Source organism: Calypte anna, chromosome 5A, assembly GCF_003957555.1.
Source record: "Calypte anna isolate BGI_N300 chromosome 5A, bCalAnn1_v1.p, whole genome shotgun sequence".
Taxonomy (NCBI): domain Eukaryota; kingdom Metazoa; phylum Chordata; class Aves; order Apodiformes; family Trochilidae; genus Calypte; species Calypte anna.
This window is the reverse complement of record NC_044251.1, coordinates 34980085-34996648: the sequence shown is the minus strand read 5'-3', so window position 1 is coordinate 34996648 and position 16564 is coordinate 34980085. Positions and strand designations below refer to the sequence as shown.

The following is a 16564-nucleotide window of genomic DNA, read 5'->3' as shown; positions in this document are numbered from 1 at the left end:
TCCTCTACTGGCTAAGCCTGGATGTCCGAAATCGCTGATGTGTTTATGCTGTTCTCATTTAGTGCTCAGTTTAAGTCATTTCAACAGAATCATACTTTCAAGCAGCCCATCTGTTTCACCCCATCTCTCTCTGCCCTGAATACTTTTAAAAAACCAGAAAAGCAGAGTCTTTATGACTAGCAAAGCTCCATGATGTTAACTCTAGAGCTCTTAAAACCTCTGTCAGAAGCAAGGAAGTGTTTCAAGATGGGGAATGCCAATCATTTTATTTTCTCGCCAGTTAATGAACTATTAATTACTGATTCTGATAATAATAATAATAAAAAAAAAAACAAACTCTGGCAGCTTCTTTTTCTCTGGCCCCTTCTGAAGTTACTATATAGCTCCAGCATTTCTCCTACTGTGCCATCTCTCTTCTCCTGTTGCTCTGATGTGGTCTTCTCTATTTTCTCCTACTCCACTAGTGGTGGTGCCTCTTTTTCTCACTGTTTACCACGCTTTCTTAAACACATTTTTCACAGAGGTGCCAGAAACTCCTCCAGTTGGTTCAGCATTGCAGGCAGCTGTGTCCAGCACAGTGTGGTCTATGACCTCCTCCCACAGAGACCACCCCACCACTGACAAAACCCTGCCATCTCTGCCCTATACACACCTCAAGCTCCCCCAGGGATTAAAACCAAAATAAATACGGCCAACTTCTAGTTCTACATTTTCTCCAATCTGGGGATATTTGCCTTCACAAAAGCCTTTACATTTCTGGGTACAAGTATTTCTGGTATCTTTGAAAGACTGGCCTGATGAGGTCTGAGATAAGGAATGTGAATGAAAGCAGGCCTTTCTCCAGCCAGTGCTGCACGTCCCCCAGCTGTGCTGCTCCAGAAGGCTTCAGCTTGCAAGGCGATGCTGGGTCTGAGCTCTGCAGAGTTCCTGCAGACACCAACAAACTATCTGCTGCTTTCAGGTTCTGCACGCCAGCTGAGACCAGCCGAGCCTCCAGGAGATGCTGGTGCTGAAGCAGACGCAGAGGATGAAGATTCTGTGAGTTTTTTTGAAGTTGTTGGGGTTTCTTTTTTTTGGGGGGGGGGGGGCACTTTGTTAAAATGGGATCTGAAATATTTTGTTTATAGCTGGGTCTTGCTGATGATTTTTTTCCCCCCTAAAAAATGTTATATTTCTGCTTGGGATTCTCCTGCCAGCTCAAAAGCTGGAATAATGCTTCGGTATTAAGTGATCTGCTCTTTGTCAAGATTCACCAGTGTAAGTGTAATACCAAGAGTTAGCAAACTATTACATGGCTTTTAAGTGCAGTATTTTTTCTTTAAAACTTTAGCTGGTTTAGGTTCCCTGTCATTATGCTTCAAAAGGAAGCATCCCAAATGTTTGTCAGCAGAAATTCCTGCTGAATCTTTGCCATGGTTTGCCTAGTTATAGAGGGCAATAAAGTTTGAAACCACAGGATGCAAAGTTTAGGTGTGCAAATAAAGCAGAGAAAGGAATTTTTATTGACTTTTTAATTTATAAAGAGTTGATCTGTTAATGATTTTAATCTGATCAGGTCATATATGTATACAGGTCATAAAGAGACTCAAAATCAGCATACCACTTTTTTTGTCTCTCAGGAGTCTGTCCCTCGTATTCCTGAGTAACCTCCTTACATCCATCACTATTAATGAAAGATGTGAACACAGAAGGAAACCATGTCTACGTAGAAAAACAATTCTAAAGAAACGGGTCACTGTTTAATGATGGATGTTACTTTCCTACAACTCATTTCTTTTCCACAGGTTAATGAAGTGGCAGTAGAAGACATCCGTCCAAGGCCACAAGGATCCTCTCCAGTTTATGAATATTACACAGAAGAAGAATATTTAAAGGCAGGCATGGCTTTACCAGCTTAATTCAAGAGGATTTAGCTTGTACAACTAGCAGAGACACAGACGTGTCTTGTCATGTAATAAGATATTGTTGCATCACCATTCTCTTCCTGTCCCCACCAAACTCAGGGCCACGTTCATCAATAATTTTATATTGTACTGAACTTCTTGTTGGTAATGTTCTTGTTTCTTAGTAAAAAAACCCGAAAACATTCCTTAAAGAACCCAAGGCAGAGAGAGTCAAAAACCAATGCTTTTTCTATTAGACTATTTAGCTGTCTTGGATCTAACTAATGCATATTTAAAAATTACCAGTAGCTCTTTGCTATTCAAAGGTAAAGATCTAATTAGTACTGTTATGATAAATAGGCAACAGATTTAAATTCATGCTGGAGTCAAATAAGCGAAGAAAAAAAGCGTGCTCACAAAGATGAAAGTATGAGAAATGTGCTACATGAGTAACACAGAAAAGCTCCCCATGCCTTCATACAGTTGATCTCTTGCATTGCTTTCTTGCACATTTTTGGTACAATGCAGGGAGGCCATGGTATCTAACTTAATACTGGGAATAATATAGTTAGATAATTCACACTAGATATTCTAGATAATTGTAGTACATTGCACTACTAGATCCCAATTTTGCTCTGTTGACATTAAAGTCAGCCTCAGTTCTTAGTCTAAACAGGACATTTAACCTGATGTTGTACTTTCCAGTCGTATGACTTCTGAGCACTAAATAACTGCAAATTGTTTTTCAGCTTCAAGAAGAAAACAAAAAATATTCTACTGACAAATCAAAAAAGAGTCGTCCACAGGTCAGTGTAAAAGCACTCAGTAGTTTTAGGCATGGGGCTTTCGAAACAGCAAAGTCCTGCAACACAGATATAGTTGGGTGGACAGAGGAAAGGACAGATAAACAGAGACTCACTTTACATTTGTTTTGACCAGAAATTTCACAGCTGTATTGCTAGTTGTAGCACAGGTGTGAACACTTAGTCATCCTATTTGGGGTCCCTCCATAATTCTATTTAGCACTCTTTAGCCTTTTCTTGTTTGAGTACAACACAGCATTAGCTATCAGTTTGACTTTTCTGGACTCTAATCCAGGTTCTTAACATCTTCACGGAAAATACAGTCTTTCAGCACTAGAAGATTTCATGTATTTCATATCTTAAAATTACAGCCTATTTTCCCTGTGGTCCCATTCCAGCCTTAGCCTAACACATGCTTAATTCTAATTTTGAACAGCATCAAACTCACATTGAACAAGTACATTCTTTGGTTTTGCTAATCTTTCATGAAGTACTGAAAGTATACCTGACAAGACTCAACATTTTATTGTAGAATAATACATAACATATCTTGGAATTAATAAAAAATTATGAATTCACACTTTTTTTTTATTATTATCTAGGATACCATGGAAGTGACCCTGAAAACAGAAGTGGAAGCTGGTGCCAGTGGTTTTAGTGTGATGGGTGGAGGAAATGAAGGCATATTTATTAAAAAAGTACTTAGGGAATCTCCTGCTTCAAAAATATTTAGTCTGAGAGAAGGTACAGTCTGACTTTCTGTTTTGGTTTGTTTTGGTTTTTAATATCTTAAAATAATGAGGTATGTGGCTGTGTGTAGATATAAATACCTACCTGATCTGTCATCTCTTTAGGTAATAGAAAGAGTAGATCAACTAGAGCTATGTGTGACCTTAACCTTTCCATATTAGAAATATTATACTTAATAATGAAATTTGATCTTTTAATGTACCATAAGCAAATAAATAAATCAGTTTTCACTGGATCAGTGAAAAACATACATAGAAAGTGGTATATACACAACTGAAATGAAAAAAACCTTCCAACTCATGACATTCATTGAGAGCCTGCCTTTGAGCCTTTCATAACATGCCCCAAAACTACAAGAAATAATTATTTAAACAGGATCAAGAATCCAAAATCTAAATATTGGAAAATGTAAGAAAAAACTTTGTTACTGTAAAGGTAGTCAGAAACTGGAACAGCTTTTCCAAAGCGTTGTGGAGTCACCATCCTTGGTGATCTTCAAAAGCTGACTGCATGGATCCCAGCTGTAGCAGGTCAGGAGCAGGACAGTTGGACTAGGTGATCTCCAGAGGTCCTTTCCAGCATTAGCTATTCTTTGACTCTATTATGTGAACATCATTTAATATTTTAAATTAACAGGATGCAATGATTTTTTTTGATGAACATTAATTCAGCAGAATTTGAAAAACTGCAAGAAGGCAGAAGCTAACATACTGTCTGATTTGACTTACAGGTGATCAGCTTCTGAGTGCTACAATATTTTTCGATAATATCAAATATGAAGATGCACTCAAGATTCTTCAGTATTCTGAGCCATACAGAGTCCAGTTCAGCCTCAAAAGAAAAATTGCTGGGAAAGAAGAGCTGGAAGACATTCATTCTACCGCCCAATCCAAAAAGGAAAGAACAAGCCAGGTAGATATCTGATTTGTATGCAAAGTTTGAATAACACTGCTGTAATGTGCTGTGTGGAAACAGATCAGAAAATACACATCTTCTAAAAATTTAGGCATGTGTTTAAATTTACTAGCATGAATATTCATGAGAAGAAAAAATCCCACACAGTATTTGCAGTTTTAGAAATATTCTATGCAAAACTATAAATTTTGGATAAAGACACAATCTTGCACTAGGGTAGAAAAACATTCTGCTGTAGTGAGCCAGCACTGTTTTTCTTGATAAATGTCCTCTGACAGAACAGGTTCAAGTACTCTCTGTAATATTTATATTCAGTATTTTTCAAAATGTAGAATATCAATAAATGTTTTTTAAAAAAGCTCATCAATTAAACTTTCTCTTAAAAATGTGTGTTTGTATCTTCACAGACATGATCTGCTCATAGGTCTCCATCACATTCAAAATTATTTTTCTCTTCATGTACATATATAGAAATTTTACATATATATTTGTACAGACATGGATAGATATACCTATAGAAACCTCTATTTAATGAAACATTTTTCAAAGAACTTAAACCTGCAGAAATTCACATATTACGATCATACAGTCCATTTGTTTTATGTTACATCTGTATGAATTACATACACAATTTTCAGGAATTCTTTATGTAACAAGTAGGTACTGTGAATAAAAAGCACACTTTTCCACATATTTTATAGTATGTATTTTATTTTGTGTTGCATTTACATTTAGTTTACTTCTGACTACTCTTTCTTTTTTCAGGAAAAAGAATTCAGTGAGAGCATTCCTGAAGAAACACCTCATGTTTCAGGAAAAGCCATGTCAGAAGAAGAGAGGGAAACATTAATTGTAAGCCAAAGGGTAGGAAGAAGCAAGAGACCTAAAAAAGATAGACTATCATGGCCAAAATTCCAGTCAATTAAAAGTAAAAAGATACTTGGGCACAGAAGATCTCATAGCACCTCAGATGCATATGAGGCTGCTGTACAGGATATTTCCCCTACAAGCACAGACACAGAGTCTCAATTTCAACAAGAAGTACATATCAAAGAAAAGAAAAGGAGCCAAAAGAAACTGAAGTTCCCTAGCATTGGATTCAAAATGCACAGATCCAAACCAGAAACACAAGACATGCAAAAAAAAGAAATAAAAACTACACTACTGTCTGAACGAGCAGAAGTACATAAAGAAGATATCAGGCTGGAAAATAATGAAATACTTGCTGTTGAATGTACCACATCATCTTCTTATGAAATTAAACCAGGGGAGGTACATGAAACTTTAACAAAAGACATAAAAGATATGAGAAATGGCATTCCATCTCATGTACAAAAATGCCCTGAAGTTGAAATAAGCATTAAAAAAGAAGAAGACAAGGAATCAACATCAAAATATAATATTCCTGAAGCACCAGCCTCATCAAAGTCACGAAAAAAGAAACAGAAAGAAGCAGCAGGTAAAAAAGAAGTAGACAGTGGAATCAACATAGAAAAAACAGGTCTCACAGCACAAGGATCCATACAAGTAAAAGGTCTAGAAATAGGCACTGCTAAAGAAGAATTACACACAGTATCTGATACAGTGGAAACAGGAAAAAAATTAATAGAAGAAGAAAAACAAATACTAAAAAATCAGAAAACAAAATTCGGAATTTCAATGATCAAAAAAAAAGAGCTAGAGGCTGAAAACACACAATTAGGAAGTGATGTTCCCCATTCAGTAGCAGAAACAAAACCTGATAAAGGTTTAGCAGACGGAAGGAATTTTGATGTGAAACTTGAGATAGCAGATGCAGAACCAGAAATATCTACTTGGAAGATACAAATACCATCTTTTAAAAAGGACCAAATAACTAAAGATAATATGAAAATAGGAAAAGAAGAAAGCCCAGAGGAAGCTGCAAATATCATTAAAAAAGAACATAGAGAAGATGGAATGCCAACAACTGATAAAATCATGAGATCAGATATGGACATGATTGCAACAGAAAATTATATAGAAGGAAAAGAAAGCAAATTCAAACTGCCAAAGTTTAAATTACCTACTTTTACATGGTCATCTTCAAAGGATGAAATGGGACAAAATGAAAATAAAATTAGAGACACAGAAGGAAAAACATCACACTTACAAGAAGAAAAAAAAGAAGAGGGGATTTCAACAAAAGAAGAAATAAAAATAACAGCAGAAGATGACATAGTCCTGCCCGCAGCCGAGATCCAGGCGCCCGGCGTGGAGGTGACCGTCGAAGGGGCCGCTGAAGGAGACGGCGAGAAAGGTCGATTCAAGATGCCCGACGTCAAGATGCCCAGCGTCAAGCTGCCCAAAGTCAAAGGTCCCCACGTGCAGGTCAGCCTGCCGAAGGCCGAGGTCTCGCTGCCCAAAGCCCAGGTTGAAGTGCAGGGGGGCGAAGTCGCCCTGCAGGGTCCGGATGCCGAAGGCGGCCTGGAGGCACCTGCGGGCAAAGTGGAGGGCGGCAGCGGCGGCATGAAACTCCACATGCCGAAAGTCAAGGTGCCCAGCGTGGTCTTCTCCAAGCCGACGGTCAAGGCTCCCAAACTGGACGCAGACATCAGCCCGCAGAAAGTCGACGCCAGCCTCCCCGAGGCAGACCTCAAGGCCGGCGCCGGCGACATCAGCATCGCGGCCCCCGACGTCAAGCTGCCCTCCGTCGAAGGCTCCCTTGAGCTCCAGGCACCCGCGATAGACCTCAAGGTGCCCTCTGCCGAAGGCGCGCTTGAGGGAGCCCAGGTGGAAGGCGCGGGCCTGAAAGGCAAGTTCAAGATGCCCAAGTTTGACAAGCCCAAATTCGGAGTGTCCCCTCCCAAGGCGGAAGGGCTGGAAGGCGAGGTCAGTCTGCCCACCGCTGGGGTCGACGTCCCCTCCGCCACCGTGACGGCCGCAGGGGAGGGCCCCGCTTTGGGCCTCAAAGCCGACGTCCCCGGCACCAAGATCGAAGGGGCCGGCTGGAAGGTGGAGAAGCCCTCCCTCAAAATGCCCAAAGTTGACATCAAAGCTCCCAAGGTGGACATCAGCATGCCGTCCGCCGACGTCACCCTCCCAAAGGCCAGCGCCGACCTGCAGGCGCCCGAGGTGTCCCTCAGCCTGGAAGGGGAGGCCAAAGCCCCGGAGAAGGAGGCCACAAAGTCCAAGGACGGCAAGTTCAAGATGCCCAAGTTCGGCATGCCTTCCTTTGGCTGGTCCAGCAGCAGAGAGGCCAAGGGCACCGTCGCCGCTGAAGTGGACGTCAGCCTCAAGGAGCCCCAGGTGACGGCGCCCTCGGGAACCGCCGAAGTCGACGTAACCCTGCCCGCGGCCGAGATCCAGGCGCCCGGCGTGGAGGTGACCGTCGAAGGGGCCGCTGAAGGAGACGGCGAGAAAGGTCGATTCAAGATGCCCGACGTCAAGATGCCCAGCGTCAAGCTGCCCAAAGTCAAAGGTCCCCACGTGCAGGTCAGCCTGCCGAAGGCCGAGGTCTCGCTGCCCAAAGCCCAGGTTGAAGTGCAGGGGGGCGAAGTCGCCCTGCAGGGTCCGGATGCCGAAGGCGGCCTGGAGGCACCTGCGGGCAAAGTGGAGGGCGGCAGCGGCGGCATGAAACTCCACATGCCGAAAGTCAAGGTGCCCAGCGTGGTCTTCTCCAAGCCGACGGTCAAGGCTCCCAAACTGGACGCAGACATCAGCCCGCAGAAAGTCGACGCCAGCCTCCCCGAGGCAGACCTCAAGGCCGGCGCCGGCGACATCAGCATCGCGGCCCCCGACGTCAAGCTGCCCTCCGTCGAAGGCTCCCTTGAGCTCCAGGCACCCGCGATAGACCTCAAGGTGCCCTCTGCCGAAGGCGCGCTTGAGGGAGCCCAGGTGGAAGGCGCGGGCCTGAAAGGCAAGTTCAAGATGCCCAAGTTTGACAAGCCCAAATTCGGAGTGTCCCCTCCCAAGGCGGAAGGGCTGGAAGGCGAGGTCAGCCTGCCCACCGCTGGGGTCGACGTCCCCTCCGCCACCGTGACGGCCGCAGGGGAGGGCCCCGCTTTGGGCCTCAAAGCCGACGTCCCCGGCACCAAGATCGAAGGGGCCGGCTGGAAGGTGGAGAAGCCCTCCCTCAAAATGCCCAAAGTTGACATCAAAGCTCCCAAGGTGGACATCAGCATGCCGTCCGCCGACGTCACCCTCCCAAAGGCCAGCGCCGACCTGCAGGCGCCCGAGGTGTCCCTCAGCCTGGAAGGGGAGGCCAAAGCCCCGGAGAAGGAGGCCACAAAGTCCAAGGACGGCAAGTTCAAGATGCCCAAGTTCGGCATGCCTTCCTTTGGCTGGTCCAGCAGCAGAGAGGCCAAGGGCACCGTCGCCGCTGAAGTGGACGTCAGCCTCAAGGAGCCCCAGGTGACGGCGCCCTCGGGAACCGCCGAAGTCGACGTAACCCTGCCCGCGGCCGAGATCCAGGCGCCCGGCGTGGAGGTGACCGTCGAAGGGGCCGCTGAAGGAGACGGCGAGAAAGGTCGATTCAAGATGCCCGACGTCAAGATGCCCAGCGTCAAGCTGCCCAAAGTCAAAGGTCCCCACGTGCAGGTCAGCCTGCCGAAGGCCGAGGTCTCGCTGCCCAAAGCCCAGGTTGAAGTGCAGGGGGGCGAAGTCGCCCTGCAGGGTCCGGATGCCGAAGGCGGCCTGGAGGCACCTGCGGGCAAAGTGGAGGGCGGCAGCGGCGGCATGAAACTCCACATGCCGAAAGTCAAGGTGCCCAGCGTGGTCTTCTCCAAGCCGACGGTCAAGGCTCCCAAACTGGACGCAGACATCAGCCCGCAGAAAGTCGACGCCAGCCTCCCCGAGGCAGACCTCAAGGCCGGCGCCGGCGACATCAGCATCGCGGCCCCCGACGTCAAGCTGCCCTCCGTCGAAGGCTCCCTTGAGCTCCAGGCACCCGCGATAGACCTCAAGGTGCCCTCTGCCGAAGGCGCGCTTGAGGGAGCCCAGGTGGAAGGCGCGGGCCTGAAAGGCAAGTTCAAGATGCCCAAGTTTGACAAGCCCAAATTCGGAGTGTCCCCTCCCAAGGCGGAAGGGCTGGAAGGCGAGGTCAGCCTGCCCACCGCTGGGGTCGACGTCCCCTCCGCCACCGTGACGGCCGCAGGGGAGGGCCCCGCTTTGGGCCTCAAAGCCGACGTCCCCGGCACCAAGATCGAAGGGGCCGGCTGGAAGGTGGAGAAGCCCTCCCTCAAAATGCCCAAAGTTGACATCAAAGCTCCCAAGGTGGACATCAGCATGCCGTCCGCCGACGTCACCCTCCCAAAGGCCAGCGCCGACCTGCAGGCGCCCGAGGTGTCCCTCAGCCTGGAAGGGGAGGCCAAAGCCCCGGAGAAGGAGGCCACAAAGTCCAAGGACGGCAAGTTCAAGATGCCCAAGTTCGGCATGCCTTCCTTTGGCTGGTCCAGCAGCAGAGAGGCCAAGGGCACCGTCGCCGCTGAAGTGGACGTCAGCCTCAAGGAGCCCCAGGTGACGGCGCCCTCGGGAACCGCCGAAGTCGACGTAACCCTGCCCGCGGCCGAGATCCAGGCGCCCGGCGTGGAGGTGACCGTCGAAGGGGCCGCTGAAGGAGACGGCGAGAAAGGTCGATTCAAGATGCCCGACGTCAAGATGCCCAGCGTCAAGCTGCCCAAAGTCAAAGGTCCCCACGTGCAGGTCAGCCTGCCGAAGGCCGAGGTCTCGCTGCCCAAAGCCCAGGTTGAAGTGCAGGGGGGCGAAGTCGCCCTGCAGGGTCCGGATGCCGAAGGCGGCCTGGAGGCACCTGCGGGCAAAGTGGAGGGCGGCAGCGGCGGCATGAAACTCCACATGCCGAAAGTCAAGGTGCCCAGCGTGGTCTTCTCCAAGCCGACGGTCAAGGCTCCCAAACTGGACGCAGACATCAGCCCGCAGAAAGTCGACGCCAGCCTCCCCGAGGCAGACCTCAAGGCCGGCGCCGGCGACATCAGCATCGCGGCCCCCGACGTCAAGCTGCCCTCCGTCGAAGGCTCCCTTGAGCTCCAGGCACCCGCGATAGACCTCAAGGTGCCCTCTGCCGAAGGCGCGCTTGAGGGAGCCCAGGTGGAAGGCGCGGGCCTGAAAGGCAAGTTCAAGATGCCCAAGTTTGACAAGCCCAAATTCGGAGTGTCCCCTCCCAAGGCGGAAGGGCTGGAAGGCGAGGTCAGCCTGCCCACCGCTGGGGTCGACGTCCCCTCCGCCACCGTGACGGCCGCAGGGGAGGGCCCCGCTTTGGGCCTCAAAGCCGACGTCCCCGGCACCAAGATCGAAGGGGCCGGCTGGAAGGTGGAGAAGCCCTCCCTCAAAATGCCCAAAGTTGACATCAAAGCTCCCAAGGTGGACATCAGCATGCCGTCCGCCGACGTCACCCTCCCAAAGGCCAGCGCCGACCTGCAGGCGCCCGAGGTGTCCCTCAGCCTGGAAGGGGAGGCCAAAGCCCCGGAGAAGGAGGCCACAAAGTCCAAGGACGGCAAGTTCAAGATGCCCAAGTTCGGCATGCCTTCCTTTGGCTGGTCCAGCAGCAGAGAGGCCAAGGGCACCGTCGCCGCTGAAGTGGACGTCAGCCTCAAGGAGCCCCAGGTGACGGCGCCCTCGGGAACCGCCGAAGTCGACGTAACCCTGCCCGCGGCCGAGATCCAGGCGCCCGGCGTGGAGGTGACCGTCGAAGGGGCCGCTGAAGGAGACGGCGAGAAAGGTCGATTCAAGATGCCCGACGTCAAGATGCCCAGCGTCAAGCTGCCCAAAGTCAAAGGTCCCCACGTGCAGGTCAGCCTGCCGAAGGCCGAGGTCTCGCTGCCCAAAGCCCAGGTTGAAGTGCAGGGGGGCGAAGTCGCCCTGCAGGGTCCGGATGCCGAAGGCGGCCTGGAGGCACCTGCGGGCAAAGTGGAGGGCGGCAGCGGCGGCATGAAACTCCACATGCCGAAAGTCAAGGTGCCCAGCGTGGTCTTCTCCAAGCCGACGGTCAAGGCTCCCAAACTGGACGCAGACATCAGCCCGCAGAAAGTCGACGCCAGCCTCCCCGAGGCAGACCTCAAGGCCGGCGCCGGCGACATCAGCATCGCGGCCCCCGACGTCAAGCTGCCCTCCGTCGAAGGCTCCCTTGAGCTCCAGGCACCCGCGATAGACCTCAAGGTGCCCTCTGCCGAAGGCGCGCTTGAGGGAGCCCAGGTGGAAGGCGCGGGCCTGAAAGGCAAGTTCAAGATGCCCAAGTTTGACAAGCCCAAATTCGGAGTGTCCCCTCCCAAGGCGGAAGGGCTGGAAGGCGAGGTCAGCCTGCCCACCGCTGGGGTCGACGTCCCCTCCGCCACCGTGACGGCCGCAGGGGAGGGCCCCGCTTTGGGCCTCAAAGCCGACGTCCCCGGCACCAAGATCGAAGGGGCCGGCTGGAAGGTGGAGAAGCCCTCCCTCAAAATGCCCAAAGTTGACATCAAAGCTCCCAAGGTGGACATCAGCATGCCGTCCGCCGACGTCACCCTCCCAAAGGCCAGCGCCGACCTGCAGGCGCCCGAGGTGTCCCTCAGCCTGGAAGGGGAGGCCAAAGCCCCGGAGAAGGAGGCCACAAAGTCCAAGGACGGCAAGTTCAAGATGCCCAAGTTCGGCATGCCTTCCTTTGGCTGGTCCAGCAGCAGAGAGGCCAAGGGCACCGTCGCCGCTGAAGTGGACGTCAGCCTAAAGGAGCCCCAGGTGACGGCGCCCTCGGGAACCGCCGAAGTCGACGTAACCCTGCCCGCGGCCGAGATCCAGGCGCCCGGCGTGGAGGTGACCGTCGAAGGGGCCGCTGAAGGAGACGGCGAGAAAGGTCGATTCAAGATGCCCGACGTCAAGATGCCCAGCGTCAAGCTGCCCAAAGTCAAAGGTCCCCACGTGCAGGTCAGCCTGCCGAAGGCCGAGGTCTCGCTGCCCAAAGCCCAGGTTGAAGTGCAGGGGGGCGAAGTCGCCCTGCAGGGTCCGGATGCCGAAGGCGGCCTGGAGGCACCTGCGGGCAAAGTGGAGGGCGGCAGCGGCGGCATGAAACTCCACATGCCGAAAGTCAAGGTGCCCAGCGTGGTCTTCTCCAAGCCGACGGTCAAGGCTCCCAAACTGGACGCAGACATCAGCCCGCAGAAAGTCGACGCCAGCCTCCCCGAGGCAGACCTCAAGGCCGGCGCCGGCGACATCAGCATCGCGGCCCCCGACGTCAAGCTGCCCTCCGTCGAAGGCTCCCTTGAGCTCCAGGCACCCGCGATAGACCTCAAGGTGCCCTCTGCCGAAGGCGCGCTTGAGGGAGCCCAGGTGGAAGGCGCGGGCCTGAAAGGCAAGTTCAAGATGCCCAAGTTTGACAAGCCCAAATTCGGAGTGTCCCCTCCCAAGGCGGAAGGGCTGGAAGGCGAGGTCAGCCTGCCCACCGCTGGGGTCGACGTCCCCTCCGCCACCGTGACGGCCGCAGGGGAGGGCCCCGCTTTGGGCCTCAAAGCCGACGTCCCCGGCACCAAGATCGAAGGGGCCGGCTGGAAGGTGGAGAAGCCCTCCCTCAAAATGCCCAAAGTTGACATCAAAGCTCCCAAGGTGGACATCAGCATGCCGTCCGCCGACGTCACCCTCCCAAAGGCCAGCGCCGACCTGCAGGCGCCCGAGGTGTCCCTCAGCCTGGAAGGGGAGGCCAAAGCCCCGGAGAAGGAGGCCACAAAGTCCAAGGACGGCAAGTTCAAGATGCCCAAGTTCGGCATGCCTTCCTTTGGCTGGTCCAGCAGCAGAGAGGCCAAGGGGCACCGTCGCCGCTGAAGTGGACGTCAGCCTCAAGGAGCCCCAGGTGACGGCGCCCTCGGGAACCGCCGAAGTCGACGTAACCCTGCCCGCGGCCGAGATCCAGGCGCCCGGCGTGGAGGTGACCGTCGAAGGGGCCGCTGAAGGAGACGGCGAGAAAGGTCGATTCAAGATGCCCGACGTCAAGATGCCCAGCGTCAAGCTGCCCAAAGTCAAAGGTCCCCACGTGCAGGTCAGCCTGCCGAAGGCCGAGGTCTCGCTGCCCAAAGCCCAGGTTGAAGTGCAGGGGGGCGAAGTCGCCCTGCAGGGTCCGGATGCCGAAGGCGGCCTGGAGGCACCTGCGGGCAAAGTGGAGGGCGGCAGCGGCGGCATGAAACTCCACATGCCGAAAGTCAAGGTGCCCAGCGTGGTCTTCTCCAAGCCGACGGTCAAGGCTCCCAAACTGGACGCAGACATCAGCCCGCAGAAAGTCGACGCCAGCCTCCCCGAGGCAGACCTCAAGGCCGGCGCCGGCGACATCAGCATCGCGGCCCCCGACGTCAAGCTGCCCTCCGTCGAAGGCTCCCTTGAGCTCCAGGCACCCGCGATAGACCTCAAGGTGCCCTCTGCCGAAGGCGCGCTTGAGGGAGCCCAGGTGGAAGGCGCGGGCCTGAAAGGCAAGTTCAAGATGCCCAAGTTTGACAAGCCCAAATTCGGAGTGTCCCCTCCCAAGGCGGAAGGGCTGGAAGGCGAGGTCAGCCTGCCCACCGCTGGGGTCGACGTCCCCTCCGCCACCGTGACGGCCGCAGGGGAGGGCCCCGCTTTGGGCCTCAAAGCCGACGTCCCCGGCACCAAGATCGAAGGGGCCGGGCTGGAAGGTGGAGAAGCCCTCCCTCAAAATGCCCAAAGTTGACATCAAAGCTCCCCAAGGTGGACATCAGCATGCCGTCCGCCGACGTCACCCTCCCAAAGGCCAGCGCCGACCTGCAGGCGCCCGAGGTGTCCCTCAGCCTGGAAGGGGAGGCCAAAGCCCCGGAGAAGGAGGCCACAAAGTCCAAGGACGGGCAAGTTCAAAGATGCCCAAGTTCGGCATGCCTTCCTTTGGCTGGTCCAGGCAGCAGAGAGGCCAAGGGCACCGTCGCCGCTGAAGTGGACGTCAGCCTCAAGGAGCCCCAGGTGACGGCGCCCTCGGGAACCGCCGAAGTCGACGTAACCCTGCCCGCGGCCGAGATCCAGGCGCCCGGCGTGGAGGTGACCGTCGAAGGGGCCGCTGAAGGAGACGGCGAGAAAGGTCGATTCAAGATGCCCGACGTCAAGATGCCCAGCGTCAAGCTGCCCAAAGTCAAAGGTCCCCACGTGCAGGTCAGCTGCCGAAGGCCGAGGTCTCGCTGCCCAAAGCCCAGGTTGAAGTGCAGGGGGGCGAAGTCGCCCTGCAGGGTCCGGATGCCGAAGGCGGCCTGGAGGCACCTGCGGGCAAAGTGGAGGGCGGCAGCGGCGGCATGAAACTCCACATGCCGAAAGTCAAGGTGCCCAGCGTGGTCTTCTCCAAGCCGACGGTCAAGGCTCCCAAACTGGACGCAGACATCAGCCCGCAGAAAGTCGACGCCAGCCTCCCCGAGGCAGACCTCAAGGCCGGCGCCGGCGACATCAGCATCGCGGCCCCCGACGTCAAGCTGCCCTCCGTCGAAGGCTCCCTTGAGCTCCAGGCACCCGCGATAGACCTCAAGGTGCCCTCTGCCGAAGGCGCGCTTGAGGGAGCCCAGGTGGAAGGCGCGGGCCTGAAAGGCAAGTTCAAGATGCCCAAGTTTGACAAGCCCAAATTCGGAGTTGTCCCCTCCCAAGGCGGAAGGGCTGGAAGGCGAGGTCAGCCTGCCCACCGCTGGGTCGACGTCCCCTCCGCCACCGTGACGGCCGCAGGGGAGGGCCCCGCTTTGGGCCTCAAAGCCGACGTCCCGGCACCAAGATCGAAGGGGCCGGCTGGAAGGTGGAGAACCCTCCCTCAAATGCCCAAAAGTTGACATCAAAGCTCCCAAGGTGGACATCAGCATGCCGTCCGCCGACGTCACCCTCCCAAAGTCCAGCGCCGACCTGCAGGCGCCCAGGTGTCCCTCAGCCTGGAAGGGGAGGCCAAAGCCCCGGAGAAGGAGGCCACAAAGTCCAAGGACGGCAAGTTCAAGATGCCCAAGTTCGGCATGCCTTCCTTTGGCTGGTCCAGCAGCAGAGAGGCCAAGGGCACCGTCGCCGCTGAAGTGGACGTCAGCCTAAAGGAGCCCCAGGTGACGGCGCCCCTCGGGAACCGCCGAAGTCGACGTAACCCTGCCCGCGGCCGAGATCCAGGCGCCCGGCGTGGAGGTGGACCGTCGAAGGGGCGCTGAAGGAGACGGCGAGAAAGGTCGATTCAAGATGCCCGACGTCAAAAGATGCCGCATCGCAGCTTGCCCAAAGTCAAAGGTCCCCACGTGCAGGTCAGCCTGCCGAAGGCCGAGGGTCTCGCTGCCCAAAGCCCAGGTTGAAGTGCAGGGGGGCGAAGTCGCCCTGCAGGTCGGATGCCGAAGGCGGCCTGGAGGCACCTGCGGGCAAAGTGCGAGGGCGGCACGGCGCATGAAACTCCACATGCCGAAAGTCAAGGTCCCAGCGTGGTCTTCTCCAAGCCGACGGTCAAGGCTCCCAAACTGGACGCAGACATCAAGCCCGCAGAAAGTCCGACGCCAGCCTCCCCGAGGCAGACCTCAAGGCCGGCGCCGGCACATCAGCATCGCGCCCCCGACGTCAAGCTGCCCTCGTCGAAGGCTCCCTTGAGCTCCAGGCAACCCGCGATAGACCTCAAGGCCCTCTGGCCGAAGGCGCGCTTGAGGAGCCCAGGGGAAGGCGCGGCCTGAAAGGCAAGTTCAAGATGCCCAAGTTTGACAAGCCAAATTCGGAGTGTCCCCTCCCAAGGCGGAAGGGCTGGAAGGCGAGGTCAGCCTGCCCACCGCTGGGTCGACGTCCCCTCCGCCACCGACGGCCCGCAGGGGGGCCCCGCTTTGGGCCTCAAAAGCCGACGTCCCCGGCACCAAGATCGAAGGCCGGCTGGAAGGTGGAGAAGCCCTCCCTCAAAATGCCCAAAGTTGACATCAAAGCTCCCAAGGTGGACTCAGCATGCGTCCGCCGACGTCACCCTCCCAAAGGCCAGCGCCGACCTGCAGGCGCCCGAGGTGTCCCTCAGCCTGAAGGGGAGGCCAAAGCCCCGGAGAAGGAGGCCACAAGTCCAAGGACGGCAAGTTCAAGATGCCCAAGTTCGGCATGCCTTCCTTTGGCTGGTCCAGCAGCAAGAGGCCAAGGGCACCGTCGCCGCTGAAAGTGGACGTCAGCCTCAAGGAGCCCCAGGTGACGCGCCCTCAGGAACGCCGAAGTCGACGTAACCCTTGCCCCGGCCCGAGATCCAGGCGCCCGGCGTGGAGGTGACCGTCGAAGGGCCGCTTGAAGGAGACGGCTGAGAAAGGTCGATTCAAG

General features: G+C 54.0%; 1 protein-coding gene across 1 annotated transcript in view; it reads left to right on the top strand.

The window, feature by feature from the left end:
• Nucleotides 1–16564, top strand: part of AHNAK2 (AHNAK nucleoprotein 2) — a 37540-nt gene that overhangs the window by 18143 nt on the left and 2833 nt on the right. Inside the window, 12 exon segments of the mRNA XM_030452500.1 lie at nt 962–1038; nt 1785–1874; nt 2633–2689; nt 3289–3430; nt 4167–4348; nt 5117–13095; nt 13097–13950; nt 14187–14434; nt 14476–15056; nt 15099–15431; nt 15755–16328; nt 16381–16469. Coding sequence (XP_030308360.1) covers nt 962–1038; nt 1785–1874; nt 2633–2689; nt 3289–3430; nt 4167–4348; nt 5117–13095; nt 13097–13950; nt 14187–14434; nt 14476–15056; nt 15099–15431; nt 15755–16328; nt 16381–16469 — 11206 coding nt within the window.